This window comes from Cebus imitator, unplaced genomic scaffold (assembly GCF_001604975.1).
Source record: "Cebus imitator isolate Cc_AM_T3 unplaced genomic scaffold, Cebus_imitator-1.0 Scaffold68, whole genome shotgun sequence".
Lineage (NCBI taxonomy): Eukaryota > Metazoa > Chordata > Mammalia > Primates > Cebidae > Cebus > Cebus imitator.
In genome coordinates, this window is record NW_016107383.1 from 3,606,593 (window position 1) to 3,631,406 (window position 24,814).

Below are 24,814 nucleotides of genomic sequence, written 5' to 3' on the forward strand. Positions count from 1 at the left end.
AAGGAAGGAAGGAAGGAAGGAAGGAAGGAAGGAAGGAAGGAAGGAAGGAAGGAAGGAAGGAAGGAAGGGAGAAAATGAAGCAGTAGGTTTTTCTGGTTTGGGGCAGGGAAAGAACAGGCACTATAGGTATCATTGAACAAGTTACTCACTGTAATACAGTACAAAATATGAAGACTACTCTTTAGGCCATTCACAATAATTCAAAAGATATTTCCATGCAGTACTCTAAGAAAAAATATGAAAACAGAGAAGTTCAAGATAAACTGTAGCAGAAAACAGTCCTGGAAATTCTGGCAGGTGCATTATCTGCTTGATTCTCTCATTTACTACTCACCTTGAAATATCAACAATCATAAAAGTCATAATAATTTTTATTAGTCTGATGACTACTATAAAACTTTAAAAGAGGAAGCAGAATATTTACTTTTAGCAAAACAAAGAAGCACCCATCATGTGCTAGTACATGTAGTTGTAGGACAATCAACCACAAACAACAGGGGACTTCATAGGTAACTTGACTCCTTTCATCCCAAACCGTGTTTATTTCATTACAGCCTTGTGCCTCCATTAACAATGTTTCCAAATATCTCTTTATCCTGGCTAAGTGTTTCCAAACATTGACCTTCAATTAGCAATAACTGTGACATGTATAACATGGAAATATTAGGCAATTAAACTGTCCAAAACGGTTGACCAAGCCATGCAAATTCTCTAAACATAGAGAAGGAATCAATCATGAATGTGAAGTGCACTTCTTAAGGATGAGATTCTAAGTGAGCATTGGGAAGCATAAGAAACCTTTACTAATGAACCTTCAGGGACCAGTTAGCACAGTTTGTTAAATTGGAATGCTAATTAGGTCTAGGCAAAAGTTTAAATCAACCTAAATGCTTGTTAGTTTGACCAATTACAGGTGCCCAATAAGTGTTTGTTTGAATTCAATAATTCTCTGTCCAGAGGGAATATTCTGGTTCATGAGTGGCTGAATTGAAAAACAGAAGCTATTAGTCATGAATAAACTGCGTATAAAGTGGTGCATTTCTGCATTACTACTGGAAGTCCAAGGTCACGGTAGTGATGGCTCAGTAAGATCCCTTTCTTTTGGTAGGTCCTATGCAGTGATATTTCCAAATGGACCTAGATTATTCTGAAGCTTTTCCATGGCATGTGTAATATAATGGAAAGTACCAGAGTGAAACACCTAGTTTATAAGTCAGTCCAGAACTACCGAACTATTTAATGACAAAGCAACTCTGGAGCCCACTGTGCTGACTTGTGGGGAGTCTTTCTTCCATTGCAGCCCCTCAAATCTTTCTTGAGTCTATATTTCTCCCATTCCTACCCCCAAAGCCTGCTGCTTTCCACTCAGTGTATTCTCAAATATTGAGTCTTAGGTTGAGACTAAATACTGTAGCTTGTATGTAGCCTTTTGATTCAATGACAGGTGTCCTGACTCCACAAAACTATCCCAGAATTGTTCACGTCTCCCAGGTGCTAGAAACTGCAAAGGCCAATACCTCCCATAACAACATACACAAAGCTAGCTCCAATCGTGCAATTATACAAGAGCTGGGGGCACTGCTGCCGGTAGTATTTCAGGTCAAGAAGGATTCCAGTTTGTCTTTTGGGTAATTTAAAGCAGAGGCAATGAATCATTGTGTTAGAAGAAGCTACTTTGGTATCAGACAAAACCACATGGAGCTTAGGTCAAATTTCAAATTTGCCACTTCAGCAGTGGTAAATTAGTATCAAATTCAGTTGTGTGTGACAGAAAACCCCCAAATAAGCACTTAGCTAGGCTGTGGCCATGATTTCTACATCCCGGTTAGTAGGAAGAAGGAACTGGAGGCCCAATTTTTCTAAGGCCAACTGCCAGTAACCTCACATGTTATACATACTTACAGCTGATGGGACAGAACTTAGTGAAATGGTCTTGTCAAGGTTCAAGGAAGGCTGGGACATACAGCCTCCACCCTGGGTTCCCTGCTGAAAAACAGATATTCTTTTGCAAAAAGAAAATAAAAATAAAAATAAGGCAGAAGAGATATTGTATAGAAATTAAGTCTCTGTTTCATTCCCTAACTAAGGGATTATGGGTAATAATTTTGTGCTAAAATCTTCTTCTGTGATTTAAGATAATGCTTCTTTTGTGTGGATTATTTTGCTTAATCTCTCAGCAGTGTCTGACACTGTTCAGCACAAGCTCCTTCCTGAAACGACCTACTCTTCCTGTGACTTCCATGGCAGGATACTCTCCTGATTTTCCTCTGACCTTTGTAGCTCTTCCCAATTTTTATTGTTAATAGTGTTGCCTCCTCTTCCTCTTTCTGTTCCTTAGTGTTCCCATTGGATCCGTCCTGGCTCTGTCCTGGGATAGCTTCTTCCTCACTTCTCACTTTACCCATTTTCCTCACTGTTACCCATAGTGGAAGGAAGTATAGTGCACATTTATTGAATGCTTACTATAAACTAGGAACTATAAATGTGTTATATGTAGCATCTCACTTAATCCTATCAACAATCCCAAAGCTAAATACCATTGTTATTATGGAGGTTGGTGTGATTTGTCAACTGTTGGGCTAATGCCAGGTTTGGATTTTAGTCCAGAACTGTCTGACTCCACAGATTTTGAGCTTACCACTATGCCCACCCTGCCTTTCTCCAGGCATATAAAAGAAAACCCTACTAGGTCCCAGCACACACTCAGTTGCTTACTGGATACACCCACTGATGATCACGCACACATTTCACACCCAAGACGCCCGAGTAAACTCCTGGTTTTTTTATCACCTACTTATTGAGCACTTATGTGTTTAGGCACTGCTATAGGTGCTGTATCTACTGAAGTAACCAAAAGAGACAACTTCTAGTTTCATGAAATTTACTGTTTAGCCGAAGGGATAAACAGTGAAAAACAACGTCAGTTTGTGAGAAACGCTACAAAAAATGAAGCAGGCTAAATAGATAGAGAGATGGAGAGGGCTGAATGGTGGATGGAATAACGGCCCCAAGAAGATATTAACCCTCTAATCCCTAGAAGCTATGACTAGGCTACATTACATGGAACAGGGAATTTTACAGATGTGGTTAAGGTGAAAGATCTCGAGGTGGGGAGATTATTTAGAATAATGTAGATGAACCCAGTATCATCACATGGGCCCTCAAAAGTGAAAGGTTAGAGATATGTGACAATGACAATGGAAGAAGATGCAAAAGAAATTTAAAGCATGAGGGAGACCTGACTGCCATAGCTGGCTTTGAAGATGGAGGAAGGGGCCACAAGCCAAGGAATGTGGCATCTCATGGAAGCTAGGAATGGCAGTCAGCTTACAAGCAGTAAGAAAACGGGGACACAAATTTCTGCTGCTTTAAGTCACTAAATTCTGATAATTTTTTCCAGCAGCAACAAAAAATGAATGCAAGCTATTTTAAGTAGGGTAGCCAGAAAAGACCACTGTAAACAAAGACCTGGAGAGACAGCTGAGAGAAGAGCTTCCCAGGCCAAAAGAAATGGCTGCAAAGTGAGATGAACGTTGAGTGCACAAGGAATCATACGGAGGTGAATGTATCTGGAGTGAGGGAAGAGCTGTCGGAGCTGGGAGAGCAGGAAAGGCCTAGGCCAGCACATGTGGAGACGTGCAAGTCATGTAGTTTTGGATTTTTTTCTAGGCATGATGAGAGGATAGGTCAACAGGGGAGAATCACAACCTGACTTAACTTTTAAGTTTGCCTGTGAGTGCTGTAATGAGAGTGCCTGGATGGGGTAAGTGTAGCAGGAAGGCAGTTCAATTAGGAGACTCTTGATTATTATCCAACATTCCAAATAAGAGAGAAAGGCAGCTTGGACTAGGGTGAAAGAGGTGAAGTAATTGGTCATATACAAGATATATTTAAAAGTCAGAGTTCACTGTATTTTCTGATGACTTGGAAGTAGGGTGGGAACGAGAGAAGCCAGCATGGGCAACTAAATGCATGGTGGTGCCAGGCAACATGGAAAAAAGTATAGTAGAAGAAGGTTGGAGGGATCAAGAGTTGAGTTTCAGGCATAAAGTTTAGATGCCAAGTAGCCATCCAAGTCAAGATGTCAGGTTTTTAGGTATGTGAGTCTGAATTTAGAGACAGTCTGGTTTAGAGGCATATTACTCCTCCAGATATGTCCACATCCTAATTCCCAGAATCTGTATGCCATGTTACATGACAATGGGAGATTAAGGTAACAGATGGAACCGAAGTTGCAAAATAGCTGACCTTAAAATAAAGAGATATCCTGGATTATCTAGGTGGACTCTATATAATCAAAAGGATACTTAAATGAGAAAGAGAGAGGCAGAGAACTCAAAACCAGAGATATGGCATACTCAATTAGCCAATTCAGGCTTTGAAAATGATGAAAGCTGGTTTTGAAGTTGATGGAAGTGGTCATGAGCCAAAGAATTGGGGAAGCTTCTAAAAACTGGAACAGACAAGGAAACAATTCCTTCTGAGAGCCTCCTGAAAAGAACACAGCCCTGCTAACACATTGAGCATAGTTCAGAGAGAACCATTTCAGACTTCTGAGCTAAAAAACTGTAAAATAATAAAATATGTGGATTTTTTTTTGTTTTTTGGGGTTTTGTTTTGTTTTGAGACAAAGTCTCACTCTGTCGCCCAGGCTGGAGTGCAGTGACACAATCACAGCTCACCACCTCCGCCTCCTGGGTTCAAGCAAATCTCCTGCCTCAGCCTCACGAGTAGCTGGGACTGCAGATGCAAGCCACCACACCCAGCTAGTTTTTGTATTTTTAGTAGAGATGGGGTTTCACCATATTGGCCAGGCTGGTCTTGAACTCCTGACCTCATGATCCGCCTGCCTTGGCCTCCCAAAGTGCTGGGATTACAGGCATGAGCCACTGTGCCGGGCCAAATGTATGCTGTTTTAAGCCATAAAGTGTGTGGTAATTTATTGCCTATGCAAGGGGAAACTAGCATAAAGCATAATTTCTCTGAAACTTATTTTTCTTCAGTGTATCCTGTTGTAGTAAATGACATAAATTTCACCTGAAGTTTCACATGAAAGCATAAATATGTGCCATCCTTAATTCTTTCATTTTCTCCATGCTCCTAATCCAGTCAATATCAAGTTGTCTAGATTCTACTTACTAAATATTTAATCAAAGTTACTCTGTCTCCTTCCTCTACACAGGTTATGATCATCATCATCATTACGCTTTGGGAGAGAAGACAATACAGACCCACCATCTATTCCCCATTTAGCAACCAGAATAAATCTTCTGAAGTGAAGACTTCAAATTATTCCTCTCACCTTGAAACTCTTCAAGGTGATTGCTACTTTATAAATTCTCAACTGCGTAACATGGGTTAGAAGAACCTCCAGGGATCTTTCCCTGTGTGCCTTCAGGTCCCACACTGCTCCCTTCAGCTCGTTCTCAGTCTCCTAAATTGTTAGCACCCTGATATCAAGAACTTCTGCTTCAAGACACTCATCACAATAGTGTTCCGTTTGTCTCCATGACAAACACCGAGCGGGGCTTTTGCCTGATTTGTTCAGTACTCTATCTTCATTCCTAGCACCCAGCACATAGTAGGTGCTCAACCAATATTTGTCTAATGGTAATTGCTCACTGAATACCTGCGAATTACCATGTTTTAAATCTCCACCATCGTTCCTATTCCTTATGTAGTAACCATTTCCTGGAAAGTCCGTATAATGGAGCATTCAGATACTTCTAAAAAATTTCGATGTTTGTGTCTATCACCAATTTTACGTTCTTGACTCCCCTCAACTTTGGAGATAAACAGTAAGAGGTGAGAGACATTTTATTTTGATTTTTCTTGCATTTATCATGTCACTCAATCCTTCAACAAGTATTTGATATTTGTGCCAATCACTAGGTGTTGAGAATACAGTAAGTGAATAAAATCGTGTTTTCATGGAGTTTGCAGTGTGTGTGTGTGTGTGTGTGTGTGTGTGCGCGCGCGCGCGTGCAGTTAGGGTGAAATAAAGTCTGAAAATAAACAAATCGAAAGTTATATACAATATCAGACAGTGATAAGTGCCAGTCAGAAAGTGTGTGTGTTGTTAATTTTTTTGCTTAGAGAGTTCGGGAAAACTCAAGAGAATAAAACATCTGAGCAGGGACCAAGAGCAACCGGGGAGCCCGTATCACCTCACAGAGAAGCGTACAAGCTTAGGAATCTTGCTTTCTAAATTCGAACCGCAGGTGTCCAGTTATACCTGTACGCGACTGAACAAATACTTTAAACTTTCTCTTAGCTGTAATACTACATACCTCAGGCTTGTTAAGAAAAAATGCTCCGCAAGGAACTAAACAGAAGATTCTAACGCTGGGCCAAGACCTAGGAAAGGAACTCTGGAAACCGCGTTTCCCACAAACATCTCCCCTCTGGCTGGAGCGCAGTTGGTGATTGGCTACTCAACCCGTCCGTCCTTCCCTGACCAGGAGCCCAGTCCAATCCCGCCCGGCTCCGCTCGGAGACAGTTAGCCGAGTGGGCGGTGTCCGTGACGTTTTCTGACGTGTTACGTCACGGTGGGCGGAAGTCGCGGCCGCTGTTTTGAAATAGGGCCGCGTGGGTCTCTCAAGCTGGTTCCAACGCTAAGGCCCCGCAGCAGCCCAGTTCCGGGCAGACCCCTGACGCCTGCCCTCTGGGCTCGCCCGGCGTGAGGCTACAGGCGCGCCATGTCCACCCCTCCGTTGGCCGCGTCAGGGATGGCGCCCGGGCCCTTCGCCGGGCCCCAGGCTCAGCAGGCCGCCCGGGAGGTGAACACGGCGTCGCTGTGCCGCATCGGGCAGGAGACAGTGCAGGACATCGTGTACCGCACCATGGAGATCTTCCAGCTCCTGAGGAATATGCAGGTAGGAAGGGAAGGCGGGCGCGCGGGGCCAGCGGGATGCTGCTGGGAGGGAAAAGGGCGCTGATTTCCTCGTTACGTGGGGCCCGTGGACGTCCACTGGACTGCCCTGAGCAGACCTAAGGTGTAGGGTCGCCCCCGTTCACACTCAAGAGTGTCCCCAAAAGTCGGAGCAGTAGAGGTGGTGTTTTCCAGACCAGATTTCTGGAGAATTGAAGCCAAATTTTTTAGATTCGATCAAGCTCTTTAGTTACCATGTAAACTCTTGCACCTGTCGTGGCAGAGATGGGTCGCACTCCACTTCCCTCTTTAGGTTGCTTTAAATGTTTTTGTTGTTGTTGTTTTTCTAGCATTTCTTCTGGGGAGGTCCAAGGAATTGAAGAATTTACATTCTTTTTAAAAAAACAGTCCTTCCTGTTTTTGGCATAGTTAATATACAAGTAAACTTCACTCACCTAAAGTTTTGACAAATATGTGTACTCTACTGTGTATACTTGTGAAATTATCACCACAATCAAGATAGTGAACATACACATCACCCCAGAAAGTTTCCTCATACACCTATGACAACTTTGCTTCCCATCTTCCATCGCGAAGCAAACATTGATCTGCTTTCTGTAATAATAAATTTGCATTTGCTAGAGTTTTATATAAATGGAGTCTACAGTATGTGGGCTTTCTTAGTCTGGGAACCTTAACTAAGCATGCATCAATAATTCCTTTTTATTGCTGAGTAATGTTCCATTGTATCAGTATATCACCATTTGCGTACCTTTGCCGTTGATGAATATTTGGGTTGTTTCCACTTTTTGGCTGTTATAAATAATGCTGCTGACGTTATTTTGCTGACAAATTTTTGTGTGAACATGTCTCTCATTTCTCTTGGTCAGAGAGATATTCAGGAGTGGAATTGCTGGATCATGGAGTAGATGTCTGTTTAGTACTTTAAGAAACTTTTCCAAAGTGGCCTGAGCCATTTTGCGTTCCGATTATTGCTAATGGGAATGTAAACATTGCTGTTTGAGGGTTCTAGTTTCTCCTCATCCTCATCAACACCTGTTATGTCTTGATGCTTTCCAAATAATTCTCCCAGTCTGTCTTGTCTTTTTATTCTCTTCATATTATCTTTTGACGAACGAACATTTTTAATTTTGATGGAATCCAGCTTACTGATTTGTTCTTTTATAAATTTTGCTTTTGGTGTCATACCTAAGAAATCTTTGACTAACCCAAGGTGACAAAGGATTTCTATTTACTTCTAGAAGTTTTGTAGTATCAGGTTTTGTATTTAGGTCAACAACCTATATTAAGTTTTGTGAGTGTTTAAGAGAGAGAGAGGGAGAGAGAGAGAGAGAGAGAGAGAGAGAGAGTGTGTGTGTGTGTGTAGTGGCAGATACAGATCCAGGTTCATTGTTTTGCATTTGGATATCCAGCTGTTCCAGCACCATTTTGCTAAACCGTTTTTAATGATTGCTTATGTTACCCACTACATGTAGTAGATATTATTCTGGTTTTGCAGATGAAGATTCTGTACTTCAGAGAAGTAAAGTGACTTCCCCAAACCTAGTCAGTGGTAGGGTAGATTGAAACCAAGTTTTCAAAATCTTATAGCCCTTATTTCTATGGATGTCCTAAAAAGTGTTTAATTTCTTTTTTTTTAAGTGGTTGAGTTTTTCTTTTCCTCCTGATTATAATTCAGTTTTGTGGAAATTTTCAAGACTATGTGAAATATAATACAAAGGTGATCCAGGAGAAATTATGACATTCTTTGGCAATAATTTTAAAAATGAATAGAGTCATCTAGAGTGAATAAGGTGTGGATTAAATGATGTCTCAGAAATTAGTATATTTTTAACATTTTTTGTCCTGATATATGCTAAGCACTGAATAATGTCACATACCAAGTACTTTCCTTGGTCAGGTACACTGTTATAGGAGCAGTTTTAAGAAGCATTTTTATCCCTGTTTGGCAGTGAAGGAAACTGAGGCTTAAAGAGAGAAAAAAAATAAATAACCCAACATCACACAGGATAAATAGCTCTTCTTACTAACCCCTTTTTAATACTAACTTGCTGTCAATCTGTATTATTAAAAGATACAATACAGGTCCATGTTCTATGCAGAAAGAACTAAACTTTTTTTTAAAAAAAACAGTATTTTATCAATAACTAGATTACATGTGGACCTACATTCCAAGCCAACTTTTACGGGACTAAAATTATAAATGTGCACTTTTCATTTTGTGAAATCTGTGGTCTGACTCATCTAAGACCCTTTGGGGCCTATCATAATTGGCTTAAAAGGTAACCATGGGTTCCTTCGTTTCCAAAAAACTAGAAGAGGTGATAGAAACAGAATGTTCTTAACTATGTATAACCTAGTTATTTATTAATATATTTTAAGTATTCACATTTTAAAATAATTCTCTGTATTGTTGATCTATGAGAGTAAAGTGCTGTGAATACAAATTGCTAAGATTGTTTCTAAGCATTTGTTTTAAAGAAGTATACACTAGATGTCAGTTAGCCACTTGAGAGTCTGATGAAAACTGTGAACTCTCTTAGAAAAATAAACGTATACATGCATTTTGAAAATGTCAAGGGTTAAAGGAAGATTTAGGGACACTCTCCAAGAATCTCTGAATCTCAGATTAAGGGTCCTTGTGAAAGATTCCATTGCGTTGGTTCTGTTTATTATTCTTTAAATCGTTTTTTTTTTTTTCTTTAAATACATAGTACATTCAGAATTCAGGAATAAAAAAGGACAGTGCAGTGAACATTTTTCCTCCTATTCCTATCTGTTATACTAGGTACATAACCCCTCTCCACAGGCAGTGATTATTAGTGATTCTTATTACTTTTGTGTATCCTTCCAGATATTCTCTACATATTCAGCAAATGTTTATGTATATTGTTTCATTTCCCCCTTTTTGCACAGATAATAGTATATTATACACACCATTTTGTATCTTGCTTTTTTCAGTTGATATATTTTGGAATTTATTCATACTGCCTTTTCCTTTTTACAGTGTATAGTTTACACTGCATGGAAGTACTGTAATTTTTTAAACCAGTTCTCTAGTGAGGGCATTTAGCTGTTTTTCATCTCTCCCTGTTAAGCTGCAGCAAAAAACCACCTACACAAATGTGTACTGTACCTGTAGGATAAGTTTTTAAAAAATAGCTATGTGCTTTTGTAATTAGATACATTTTGATGAATTGTCCTCCACAGAGATTATACTAGTTTATGCTAAGGCCTAAGGCCAGCATAGTGAGTTATATCTTTTCGGATCCTTGATCACTTGATAGAGTGAAAATTCTACTTTACATTTCTCCTAGTTTGAGTTTGAACATCCCTTAAAATATTTATGAATCATTTGTATATTTTTTCCTGCTAAATACTTATTCATATTATTTACCCATTTTTCTGTCTTTTTTCTCATCTTTTCACCTACCATACATAATTGTAGGATTTAGCTATTTACATATTAGAGAAACTTGCTTTGTGTGATATAACTTGTGCTTATTCTTTTTCCCGGTCTTTTACCTGTTGGCTCTGCTGGTGGCTGTTTGCCATGCTTTTTTTTTTTTTTTTTAAGAAGTTGAATTTATTAGTCTTTTAGGACTTCTAGGATTTATGCCTAGTTAGGAAGGTCTTTCCCACTCAAATCAGGAAGAATTGTATAATTTAAAAATTTTCAGTCTTTACATTTAAAACTGTGATCCTTATGGAATTTATCCTATAAAGTGTGAGCTCTGGGCCTAGCCTTAACTTTTTCAAAAGGTTCACTGAATAATTCATTTGCTTCTTCCAGTGATTTGGGGTAGTTTTTATATAAGTGAATTTGTTTCTGGATATTCTATTCCACATAGCTGCCTATCTTTTATGTATTAATGCAAAACATTCTTATAATTTGTCAGGCTTTATAATGTGTTTACACTTATTTTTCAGAATTTCCCTGGCTATTCTTGCTTATTTTTCCACATATATTTTAGAATCAGCATGTTCTAAGAAAGAACTGTTAGCATTTTTATTAGGTTCATTCAGCCTAGAAAGACTTGACATCGTTATGATGTTGACTCATACTAACCAAGAACAGGAGTATTCTTTCTCTGTTTTTCTATAAAGTATTTTAAGTTTTTATCTTGAGATTTTAAAAGTTTTTTTTATAGGTGTTTTATCTTTTCTGTTGCTATTGTAAATGGGGTCTTACTTTGTTTCCCATGTTTTTGTTGGTTTCACAGATGAAAGCAGAGCTATTGCTTTCTCTTTGGACCTACCTCCTTATTGAATTCTTTTTAGTAGCACTTTATCATATTATTTGTAAATAGATTATGATGCTTTCTTTTTAATGTTTCAACATTTTTTTCTTTCATTTTCTTCTCTAATTGCATTGGCTAATGCTTCCAGAACAGTGTTCACTTGCAGAATTAGTGGTCTTAGTACACATCCTTTTCTGTTTCTGACCTTAGTGAGAATGCTTCTAATGATTCCACATTAATCATTGTGCTGACTTTTTAACTGAAATAAATGTATGTTATCACATTGAGGACTTTTTATTGAGTTTTATATTGATTTTTAAAATAAATGTTGAATTTAATTTAATGCCTTCTTAGTATTTGTGGATCTGATCATATATTTATGGGTTTTGACCCATACTCATGAGTGAGATGGTTATTGATGAGCTTTTCAGCTGAACAGCTGCACCATAGTATATACCAAGGGATCTTAGGCATTTTTACCTTGTATACTCTATAGTATGGGATCCGTCTCTCTCATGTTTACTGCCCTATCCCAGCTTCTAGAACAGTGCTGACACATGAAAGGTGTGTGGTATTTTTTTAAATGATTTAGTAAGTTAAATTAGTAAGTTTGGATATTAGATTTAAAATCTGATATCTTTCTAAGTCAGCAAATTTGGGAAGCGTGATTCTTTGCATTTCAAAAGGATTTTTGTTTTCTTTATGACAGTATTAAGAGTTCTTTTACATAATACACTCTTCATAATAAATTTTAAGTATAGATTTATGGGTAAAATAATTCATACTGTACTTTAAAGCCTTCTGTGTGTGTGCACTATGCTAAACATGATGATATAAACCTAAGCTTCAGTATTTACTAAGTAGAAAATATGACAAAAGTATTAAACCTCATAAATGCAATAGTAGAAGTACAGAGTGCTGTTCTAGGCAAGATATAATCATCATGCTCTTTTTTGTCACCTAAACAAGAAAGTAAGGATCCACTTAAACTTTTTCTGAATTTCTAGTTAGTGTCTAGAATTTCATAAATTGAGAGTTCATGAGGAGAAATCTTACATTGTACTGAGAATGAACCCTTAATGCCTTTCTCCTTTAAAATGTTTTGACTAGTTCAGCCTTTGGTATTTTATCACATTTCTTTGAGGCATTGTCGAGTGTTTTAATGCTTGAAAATTTCTGAAAGTCCTATCTCACTTCAAACAATTTCAGGCACTCCATCTCCTTAACTCATAAACCATAACATTACAGAAAATTTAGAAATGTGAGAAAAGAAGAAATTTAGTTATTCAAGCCGATTTATCTTACACATCTTTTATCAACTACGTATAGGCCTTTCCAGTCTTTTTTCATGTTTATAATTTTAATCATATGTCCTGTTTTCCATTCTCTCCAAACATTGTATTATGCTTTTGTTTGTTTGCTTTTTGGCATTTCTACCTCATGCGTTTAAAAGAGAAAAATAAAAATGCAAACTGAGGCTTAGAAAGATTGGACTGATCGTCTGGCTATTACATAGTAGATAGTGCTTTGGTTTTCAAATTACCTGATTTAAATTCCCAAATAGGTATACATGTGAATTCCTACAAATAAAAACACTTACATACTAGAAAACGAGGTACTTTATAAATATTATTGATTCAAGTATTATGGTGATGCCACAGATTAAATTGTAGGAGTAAAATATTGTATACCTATACAGAGAAAGAAAAGTTTTGTTCACGAGTTTCAGCAACGCACAAGTACATATTTAGTTATACATTCTAAATAAATAGTAGTCGATTTTTGTTTACCAGTCATTTTATCATTGTTTCAATATATACTTTTGGCTCTTTTGATAAAATTCCTGAATAGAGTGAAGGTATTTTGAGAAGATTTTTGTAATACTGGCAGTATATTCTTCATTTTTTTCCATTAAAATATTACAAGATTCACTTTTTTTTTAAACTGTACTTTGTTTTTAACTTTTTTGGTTGAGGTCAGCAGCGTGCTGTGTTTATATAGTAGTAATATTAAAATTATACATTCTTTTTAAAGTTACACTTCAAATATTAAAGAGGAAAAAGTATTTCAAGTCAAAGGGTTTATCACAGGGCTTTTCTAGGTCTGTTTTACAGCAGTGAAACAGTATGCCAAGTTGTTAATAAATAGGCATGTATTACTCTTAAATTCTTAAAATTGAACTTGATCAGTTGGGGGGACAGCTGACGTCTATGCATTGCCTAAAAATTGTTTCTGTTTGTTGGCTTTACTTATAGAAAATCTTTTATTTTTTTTTTCCATTACTCTATATTTTTATTCTTTGTTTTGCCTGATAAGCTGCCAAATGGTGTCACTTACCACACTGGAACATATCAAGACCGGTTAACGAAGCTACAGGATAATCTTCGCCAACTTTCAGTTCTCTTCAGGAAGCTGAGATTGGTATATGACAAGTGCAATGAAAACTGTGGAGGGATGGATCCTATTCCAGTAGAGGTAATTTTTCATGATAGAGGGAGGATGAATATAAGGTGTGAACTAGTGTCAAGACAGTTGTTATTCTTTTTCCTTTCTCTCTTATTTTAGCAATATTTCCAGGTTTTGAATTTTATTGGTTTTACTTTTTGACCAGAGAAGATGAAAATGTGATATATATGCATAAAAATGCTACTATATTTTTACATTAACAATTTCTTATAGACTTTGACAGGCTTATAGTGATTTTTGTTGTTGTTAGGAAGAAATGGTTTTCTCTGGCAATTTTTATTGCTGTCAGTGTCTTCTTTGAATTAAGTCAGTGATATTTTTAGTAGGAATTTTAATAGTATTGTATACTTTAAGGTGGTTTTCATGAAGTACTTTACAGATAAAATATTTTTATTGTTATTAATTTAGATCTTATATTTAGCCCAGTGGAATCACTATATTTTAAAAATATATTCTCTAAATTTAATCTTGGGTCATATTTGTTTAGTTAGGTATATATTTCTATAAGTGACCCTTTCCTGTTGACAAATTATCTCTCTGCCACCAAAGGAAGCTGGCAAGAGATGACCAGAGAAAAATTAAACTGCAAAAATGCCTAAAAAGAAGGGGTTAGAGATATGGGAGAAAGATGAGGAATGTGGCCTACATTGTCAAATGCTGCAGAGAAGTCAAGGAAAATAGGAATGAAAACTGTCCAGTACTTTTTGCTAGATGAAAATTGTTTGTATATTTGAGTAGAGCTTCAGTGAAATGGGTAGCAGCACGAAGTCTGATTGCAGTTGTGTGAAGATTAAACAGGAAATAAGAAGCTGGAGCCGGCAAGTGGATATCAGTCTTTCAAGAAGCTTTGATAAAAATAAGAGAGGAAAGCAGTAAGTGGAAGGAGAGGTGGAATCAAAGGCTTGCGGGAGGAAGGGAGGCTTCCCCTCAAATAGAAGAGACAGGAACATGTTTGGATAATGAAGGAAGAAAGCTGTAGGGAGAGGTTGGGAGAAAGGTGTATAAATAAGGAAGACAGGAAAGCAGAGTCATCAGGGCGTGGGAATGGTGACCAATCCTCTTCAGGAGGAAGGACAGCTCTGCATTAGGAGAGAGGAAACAAAGAAAAGGAAAATGCAGCTGGGCGTGGTCTCACGCCTGTAATCCCAGCACTTTGGGAGGCCGAGGAGGGTGGATCACGAGGTCAGGAGTTCCAGACCAGCCTGGTCAACATGGTGAAACTAAAAATACAGAAATTAGCTGGGTTTGGTGGCATATGTTTGTAATCCCAGCTACTCGGTAGGCTAGGGCGGGAGAATTGGTTGAACTCAGGAGGCAGATGTTGTGGTGAGCCAAGATCGCACCACAGGCTGGACAAGTGCAAAACTCCATCACAAAAAGAAAAAGGAAGAAAAGGAGAATGTAGACATAGGCTAGTTGATATAGTTCCCAAGTTTTATCAGGTGAATGCTAGTTTTACCAATCATTTACCTTTGACCTATACCTGCATTGGTAATACACGATGGTAGAGGCTAGGTGATTCCTGAAGTCTATCACACCTATGAGGGTCTTCATCAAGTAAATTCCATCACTAACCATGCATACTTAATTATGATTCTGCTAGAAGTTTCATTGCTATATAAATTTGTTTCTCCTACAAAGAAAAACTTCTTACAACCAGAAAAACTTAAGACATCTAGAAGTTTTAGATTGCAAGTTAATGACATTTATATAACACAGATCCGTGAAGTTCTTTTCTTTTTATTACAGATGAAGGAAAGCCTGTTTTATTGAACTCAATAAACTACAAATTTCTTAAGGGCAGGGATCACGTCTTGTTTGGCATTACTTTTGTAGTGTCTCATGATTAAATATTTGCTGATTGAATGAGTAGGGTATTTTTTAGTTTTTCCTATTATTTTTTGTTACTTCTCCCACCTTCCTACTGGAAGTATTGTTTAACTATACATGACAACCAATGTTATAAAGGCTATTTTGCTAAAGAAACCTGAAACGGTAACGTATAGAATGCATTGAAATGGTAAACTACTAAAGCTCTTCAGGCCATCCCCTGAATTGAAATGTATTTTTATACAAATAAAAGTATAAAAATTATCCTTAATCTGATATATTCTCTATACCAGTAATTAGAAAACTTGAATTATATTTTTGACTTTTAATTTTTGTTGATCACTCCCAGCAACTTATTCCATATGTGGAAGAAGATGGCTCAAAGAATGATGATCGGGCTGGCCCACCTCGATTTGCTAGTGAGGAGAGGCGAGAAATTGCTGAAGTAAATAAGGTGAGTGGTTAGTTTGTACATTTTGTTTTAGAGTTATTGATAAAAATTTCTAGGGAGTCTGATGTAACTCCAAAACATAATTTGAATTTTCAAATTACATCAAGTTGTTTCTGTGGCAAACTTAACCTATTTAGAGTACAGCCAAGAACTGAAAGGTAAGCAGAAATGCTGTCTGAATAGTCAGAAGAGAAATTGCAAAATTCATTCGATAAAGCTCTTAGGAGAGCTCTTTAGACACTTAGTCACAATCCATTTACTTTTTTCTTTTCTGGGCAGAATTCTAGCTTTCTAGCTGGTAGCATATTTGGAGCAGCAAATGATAAAAATTTACAAATATGAAATGTGAATGTCTCAACACCTGAATAAGAAATTTAGAGAATTATCCCAGCGTCATTCTACTCCAGTCCCACATAAAGCTTCTAACTGGAACGTATTTATCACTCAGTACTTTCAAAAGTTTGGAAGATAATGTTCAGATAGTTCTCATGAAACAGAAATAGGGAAAGGTGTCAGTTCATTCTGTGGTGGAAATGTGGCCCCAGCTCAGCAAAACCTACCAGAAATGGCACAGTGAATAAAACTATCAGCTTCACCCTTTCACTGACAAATCTAGATTGCCCCTTCCTGAAATTCTTAATTCTAATTAATATAACTCATCAGTGTGTTAATAATTCATTACAGCCAAAGAAGTTCTTCTGAGGTATATGAAGATTTTATAGTTCAATTTGTATGTATAATATATGATGTTAGTAGACTACCTTGGAAAAAGATTTTCTCACATGTTTAAAAGACATCTGATAGAATTCAGTACTATTGCTGATTCAATGGACACTTAAAACTATTAGCAAGAAAGTGTTTTGTTTTGGTTTTTAACTTTTTCTTTTAGATAAATAGCCAACATTTTTCATAAGGTAAAATATAGAAGTATTCTATTAAAAACAGGCATGAAATAGGATGCTTTACACGACTACGTTTAATGGTATTTTAGAAGTTATAGTCAGCACAAAAAGACAGTGAACAAATAACAGTTGGGAAATAGAAGTTATTAAGTACAAGCTCGTTAGAATGATCAAAGAAACTCAATTGATGAACAACTAGTCTATAATAGTTCCATAAAAGGTTCTAAGACAAGATTGATACCATGCTCTTATAATGGTGTAAACAAACCAATTAGCTTATAGGATTCTATTCACTCTTGTAACAATTAATGTTAAGTAGATAGGAATTATGTCAATTATATGTGTGAATAAACTTATTTAAGATACATAAACGAAGCTTTGAATGATTAAAAGATTATATAAAGTTATTGAATGAGCAATAAATATTATAAAAATACCATCTTGATTACTTCACAGTTTTAATACAGTAACAATCCAAATCCTAGTAAGATTTTTCTTGAAAGGGTGCAAAAATAATACGATTTTAGTGCAATACCAATCAAACAAATCCAAATAAAATCCATATGGGATTATTTTTCTTGAAAATATACAAAAATATCAAAGAAAATGTTGATAAATATGAGTAATAAAGCAGAATTTTTGGCTTCAAAAATTAAATAAGCATATTATAAAAATGGTAATTAAGTGTGTAATACTGGCATAAAAATAGATTTGTAAAATAATCTAGCCAGAAAAACAGGCTTCTTATTGTACATGAGAATTTAATATGACAGAAGAGGGCTTGTGTGGAAAATTAGTCTTTAGAAATAGAAACTTTGGGGGCGAAATTAAACTATCTTTTACATTACACCATATATCAAAATGAGTTTCAGAGTTGAAAATAAGACCTGCAAAACAAAATATTGAATAATTATTTTAAGTATTTTAAAACTCAGGAGAAAGGAAAAAGATGGATAGATTTTATAAAATAATATTTTGTAACTTCTTAAAAAGGTGAAATACAGATTTAGAAGACTATTTCCAAAAAATCTGATTGTAATAAATGACAATCATAATAAAGAACTCACAGTAGGAAATTGGTAGAGGATGAGAAGGGATTGGGAACTTTTAGATACTGAAAAGTAACTGGTATTTGGTAGTCTAGATATATGAGACATTCACTTATTAAGATGTGTTATATGTTTCTGTTGATAAAATATGTATTGCCTCAATAAATGTGTTCTGCTTATTTTTCTCTGAGAAGGGTTTTTTATAAAGAACAATGAAATATGTATATAAATAAAACACCATGGTAATAATAACTTTAGTTTCAGAGTACCACATGTGTAACTAATATAGTTTGTTCTGTATTATAGAGGATTTTACAGTATTTTGTAAAAAATAAAGCTGTATAAATTCAGAAAGATACTTTTTCTAAATTTACATTTCACTTCAATTTTCATTAAGTTCCTCTTTTTTCCCAATTTAATAACTTAGAAATAATGTGTCTTTGATGTTTAAAAGTTCTCTTTTATAATCAAAATATGGTAATTCTTTGGCAGCATGAAACCACAAGAAGTCTTATTAGCTACTCACATAGAGTTTTGTGGATTTTAGGTAAAGGATATAATTGATACAAGGATAGGCAGGCCCAGCCAGCATTCCAACCAGACCTACAAGACGATAGAACCCTTGGGAGAGCAGGATGAGAACCATGAAACTGTGTGATGATTTTGACTCTGTGAAAAATTGGAAAGTAGTACTGAGATGCTGTCATAGATGCATAAAAACTAACAAATTTTAGAAAATTAAAGAAGTAAGAATTATAAAAGGACTTATTTCTTCACATGAGGATTTAGCTCTCTGTCACCTCTCTCTCCAGGACCCACCTACGTAATTGTTTCCCTCAAACTTTTCAGTGCGGCTATATCATAATTGTGGTTGAGTAAATAATCCATGCTATATAGTTATGGCTGTATAAGTATTGTTTATTGCTAAACCATAAACAGTACAAGGGTTACATTTCCTTGGTTGAATAATTTTTTGTTTTTCTAGAGTTAATTCTTACCTCTTTAATTTCTAAAATTTTAGTTAGTTTTTTCATGCATCTGTGATAGCATCTCAATACTATTTTCCAATTTTCCACAGATTCAGAATTATCAGACAGCTTCATGGTTCTCATCCCACCCTCTCAAGTTTTCTATGGTCTTATAGGTCTGTATGGAATGCTGGCTGAGCCTGCTTTTTAGCTCTGGGGCTTTCTTCACCTTTTCTGTTGGTTTCACATTTCTTCAATTCATGTCTTCCTGTTTCTTGGTTTTCTTCCTTGTTGGTAATGTGCATACATCAGTGACTTCTTTAGAAAGAGTGCAGACACTTAAATTTTGAGCCCTCTCATATCTGTCCAGTTGATAGTTTGGCTGGTTATAAAATTATATGTTGTAATTTATGTTTTCTCAGAAATTTGAAGGCATTCCATAATCTAGTATAGGGTTTGGCAGACTTTTCCTTAAAGGAAAGGTTTGCTTTTTTTTCAGTTCATAACAGTTAGTAGATGAAAGTTTTAAATTTCACAGGATCTTAGTAACACTAAAACATTGAAAGTACTTCTTACATATTATGGCAAGGAGTATAAAAGTGTGTAGTTTTTAGTAATGGCCATTATCAAATCTTTTTTTATACTAAGAAGGGTTATTTAAATAAAAAAGAAGTTTTGAAATGATCGCCAAGAATTTTTGTTTGCTTGTCTTGTTTTTTCCATTCTTTTAGGTTTTGGGAGAAGTTTTTTGATTTGGCTTTTGTTATTTTTTCTTCAAACATGAAAATATTTAAATATTGGTGTGCCTGCTCTCTGCCAGACATTGTCTTCAGTACCATAATTTCTTCCATGAACCAGCTTGATGTGTTGTGTGCTATCATACTCATTTCACAAGAGTGGACAAGTTTCTTCTTGGAGACTATAAGACTCTCCAGTGGAAACAAAGCAGCACCTGTTTCATGTATCCATTTCATGTTTTGATGAATATTTACAGAAACAAAGGTATTGTGCCATATTTTTAATACATTGGCATTTGGTTGTATTAAATAACTAAGTTGCTTTATGGATCTGTGCAATCTGTAATAAAATTATACTATTTGCATTCAATTTAAAATATTCAGAACTTTATTGCAATACATACTGTCTTTTTATTCTAAATAAGCTACATAAAATAAGTAGACTTACATACCCCTCAGTTGACCCTCACTTAGTCATTTTCAGAATATTATCATATCACTGCATACTTGAAATTGTGCAGAAGAACATATTAATGGTGTGTTTACTGTTTAGTCCTTATGGTCTGTCTGGTTTCTAACAATGCAAATATCACCAGTAACTATCCTGGTGCCATGAAACTTTGGGGCACATGATTTGCAGTCAGTATTTGATATAAATCATTATAAGACAAAACGGCTGGTTTTAATAGTCAAATTTGTGGTTTATTTAAATGCTTTTTATTTTCTCTTCATATATCCTGGAATCCTTAAGCCCGATACCCAAGTAAAGGGTGGATACTTATTAGAGACTATATGCTTTAGGTGCAGGGGTGTTCAATCTTTTGGCTTCCCTGGGCCACATTGGAAAAAGAAGAATTGTCTTGGGCCACACATAAACTATACTAACACTAATGATAGCTGATAAGCCAAAAAAAAAAAAATTGCAAAAAAAGCATCTTAGAATGTTTTAAGAAAGTTGAATTTGTATTGGGCCGCACTCAAAGCCAACCTGGGCTACATGCAGCTGCCTGCAGGCCACGGTTGGACAACCTTGCTTTAGGGACATCAGAATGAGTTTTATTTTGCTTAAGGCTGTTTCCTTGATGGTAAAATGAAATTGAAAAAGATAGTAGATAGTATGTACAAGGTTGACATAGTTGAGTCCATGCATTTAGAAAGTAAAGCAATTTTTGTCAAGTGTCACAGCTTTTGTGTGAATATTAAATTACATGGTATAAGTTAGCATAAACTTTAAGTATCTACTCTACTTACGCATTCACCTGTTAATGTAAGAAATTGGGCACAGCTGATGGATTTTGAAAATAGCAGCTGTCAACCTCTGCTAAAATCAATCAGTGGCAAGACTGTATATATTAAATCCTATATCGTGTCATGAAAATTTATTTACAGTTTAGCCTCTAATAAGCATAAGTGTCAGCTTTGCTGTTGATCATTTTCTGACATGTTTTGACTTTGGATATTTTATTTGTATGCTAATTTTTTTAATTTAAAACTTTATGGCATCTTTGACAAATGCTATCCCAAGAACCTTATAATATATTAATTATTTAAAATTTTTCTCATCCCTAGAGTTGAATATTATCTTGAAAATACCCTACACATTTTAGTTCTTTTCAAGAAAACAATTACGAGGCTTAAAAAGAGTACCAGAATGTATTATTTCCAAATGAGAATTCTTGAAAGTAGTCTTATTGGTAGGTTATGTGTTTATTTCAATGGTGGAACCATTGTGAGAGCCATCTGCAAGCCCTGAGTTAATATTGATTGTAACGTCTGTTTATAACCACCCAGATGACCAATTGTCATCTTATGTATGGGTATGCAGAAAGTACAACTGGCAGAGACCTTACATTTTGTAATCCAATGACATAAACGAGAAAACCCGAGAAGAAGGAATTTTTCTAAGATCAAATACCAAGTTAGAGGCAAAGTTGGAACTGAGACTGAGATTGCCATCCTCCCAATATAGCACTTTTCTATTCCTCTGTTTTCCTGCTACTCTTGATTGCTGGCAGAAGTGTCGGTTTCTTAGTCTGTATGATGAAAAAGAGTTTATAGGCTTGGTTATTCTTCATCTTTCTCAGTAATTTGAATCAATTTTGTTAGATAATATTTGCAACCACTTAAATAACAGAATATCACATACTCATATGACAGAATATAGAGATGGGTCATCTGAAAACTTGTACAGGGAGACGGAGTAACTAAAAGTACCAAGAGTTTCTGTTTCCCGAAGACTTAAAGTGAGCTTTAGAGTCAAGCCGTGTGTACTGTATAAGTCATGCTTTTCTCTGACTGCATTGTGCTGGTTCTCTTTTCAAATGTGAATTAAATTTAGTTAGTTATGAAAGATTTTTAAAGTCTCTGTAAATTGATTTTCTATTTTCCAATAAGAGTTTCTTGGTCTTTCCTTTTAGCTACCTACTTCTTGTTACTTCCCTAACTCTAAACAGAAGCAATACAAGCAACTTACTTCATTTCAGTTTGCTTCTTTATAAAACCAAAATTAAGGTTTTTAGGCTTCTTTTTAGTGAACATACACTAAATTATCTGGAGGTAGTTTAATATAGTATCTTATTCATCAAGGATCTAGAACCAGAAATACCATTTGACCCAGCCATCCCATTACTGGGTATATACCCAAAGGATTATAAATCATTCTACTGTAAAGACACATGCCGACGCATGTTTATTGCAGCCCTGTTCACAATAGCAAAGACTTGGAACCAACCCAAATGCCCATCAGTGATAGACTGGATAAAGAAAATGTGGCACATATACACCATGGAATACTATGCAGCCATAAAAAAATGATGAGATCATGTCCTTTGCAGGGACATAGATGAAGCTGGAAAACATCATTCTCAGCAAACTAACACAGAACAGAAAACCAAATACTGCATGTTCTCACTCTTAACTGGGAGTTGAACAATGAGAACACATGGACACAGGGAGGGGAACATCACACACCGGGGCATGTCGGAGGGTGGGGAACTAGGAGAAGGATAGCATTAGGACAAATACCTAGTGTAAATGACGGGTTGATGGGTGCAGCAAACCACCATGGCATGTATATACCTATGTAACAAACCTGCACGTTCTGCACATGTATCCCAGAACTTAAAGTATAATAAAAAATATATAGTATCTTTAAATTATCTAATTAAATATATTGTCTCCAAATGTAATGTTTCCAAGGGGTTGTCTAATAATAATAATCATTATTATTATTATTAATGATTATTATTATTATAACTAGTAATCACTCTGACCAGAAGTTCTCTATTTTTATCTTGTTTTATTTAAGCAGACATTTACCACATAGAATTTGCAGAAAGAATGCTTAAAAAGAAGTTCACAAATCTTAGTCTGGTAGAATCCAAGTGTAAAGATACAGAGACACATGCCATGTGCATTTCAGGCATTCAGCAAATCTTAGTAGAGAAGATTGCATCGGGTGCTGTGTCATTTTGTCTTCAGTTTTGAGAATTAGAAGGAGACTGCAATTCATGCTACAGGCAAACAGTGATTTCTGCCACACTTTTGAAAGACCGATTGCATGAGGCATTGTATTTTTATTATATTTTATTTTCTGTATCAACAGTTTACATTCTGTGCCTATGAGTAACATTTGTTGAATGTTTACTTATGTGTCAGGTACAATTCTAATACTCGACTTGCCTCCGATCATTTAATCCTCATAACTCTTATGAGTTAGGTTCAATTATTATGTCCATTTCCCTGATGTGGAAACGAAAGTACAGGAGGTTAAGTAATTAGGTCAGTGTCATAAGTTTCATAGTGAAGTATCTGGCCTAGTGTGGTGGCTTATGCCTGTAATTACTTGGGATGCTGAGACGCACAGATCACTTGAAGTCAGGCGACCAGCCTGGCCAACGTGGCAACACCCCTTCTCTACTAAAAACAACAACAAAGAAATAGCTGGATGTGGTGGCGGGTGCCTTTAATTCCAGCTACTTGGAAGGCTGAGGCAGGAGAATTGCTTGAACCCGGGAGGCTGAGGTTGCAGTGAGCTGAGATTGTACCACTGCACTCCAGCTTGGGAAAAAAAAAATCATTGTGAAGAATCTGAACGTCCAAAGATCTGGCTCTAGAATATGGGCTCTTGACCGTTAGGTTATGCTGCCCCTTAGAAAACCTATATGCTTAGGTTTTATAACAAATAAATGTTTAGCTGATTTATTTATTTATGGTAGAAGTGGAAGAGTAAGCAGGGTCTGGGGCAGGGCTGGAATCATAGACGTCTGCAGGCTGGATTAGAATTCAGGATCCCTGTCAGTGAGTATTTAAGGCCAGAAAAGGGTTGAGACCACCTGCCTTATAGGGATATTTAGCTTAATTTCTGTCTGGATCATTACAGTCCTAACTTAATGACATTTTAATCGTCTAACTTCATGGTCTATATTTCCTGAAACATTTTTGATAAATTCTTTTGTTTCTACAGAAACTCAAACAGAAGAATCAACAGCTGAAGCAAATTATGGATCAATTACGAAATCTCATCTGGGATATAAATGCCATGTTGGCAATGAGGAACTAAGCTGATATTTAAATTTCCTGCTTTACACATGTTGCACCGTTGTTTTTTCCCTCAAGTATTTTTTCCCTGTGAAGATTATTTATCTGCTTTTATTTTAGTCACTAAAACTAAAGTTCCTATTTTTACATTGTGATTTTTACATTAAAATATTCATTAACTGTTTTTTTTAATGCTATTGAGTTTATGAAAGATTATTGTAATAAACTTTGATGGGGTTTGTACTTTGGTTCATCTTCATGAATTAATTGTTTTTTAAAAGGCAAAATAAAGTTTTTAAAATAAATTTTTAAATTTGATCAATGGATTTACTCAGATCAGTTACCCTTCTAGAAGAAAATTAAATATTTAAATATTTCTGCAGATAAAAGTATCAAGTACAGTCAATCTATGTACACAAATTAATTAAAATTAAAGATATGTTACCATTTCAGCTAAAGTTTTGTTTTTTTTTTTTTTTTTTTTTTTTTTTTTGAGACAGAGTTTCACTCTTGTTACCCAGGCTGGAGTTCAATGGCGTGATCTTGGCTCACCACAACCTCCATCTCCTGGGTTCAGGCAATTCTCCTGCCTCAGCCTCCTGAGTAGCTGGGATTACAGGCACGTGCCACCATGCCCAGCTAATTTTTTGTAGTTTTAGTAGAGACAGGGTTTCACCATGTTGACCAGGATGGTCTCGATCTCTTGACCTCGTGATCCACCCGCCTCAGCCTCCCAAA

General features: G+C 36.1%; 2 protein-coding genes across 2 annotated transcripts in view; both read left to right on the forward strand.

Annotated features, from left to right (window-relative positions):
- The window catches only part of LOC108305883 (high mobility group protein B3-like), a 7,278-nt gene extending 1,070 nt beyond the window's left edge, over nucleotides 1-6,208 (forward strand). The window contains exon 2 of the mRNA XM_037739347.1: nucleotides 6,097-6,208. Within this exon, the coding sequence (XP_037595275.1) occupies nucleotides 6,097-6,208 (112 nt within the window). The remainder of the gene's footprint in view (nucleotides 1-6,096) is intronic.
- Nucleotides 6,209-6,531: 323 nt separating this feature from the next.
- MED30 (mediator complex subunit 30) lies at nucleotides 6,532-24,385 on the forward strand. The gene is made up of 4 exons (XM_017530681.2): nucleotides 6,532-6,876; nucleotides 13,451-13,609; nucleotides 15,780-15,884; nucleotides 24,003-24,385. The coding sequence occupies exons 1-4, from the start codon at nucleotides 6,700-6,702 to the stop codon at nucleotides 24,096-24,098; spliced, it is 537 nt and encodes a 178-aa protein (XP_017386170.1). The 5' UTR covers nucleotides 6,532-6,699; the 3' UTR covers nucleotides 24,099-24,385.
- The last annotated feature ends 429 nt before the right edge of the window (nucleotides 24,386-24,814 follow it).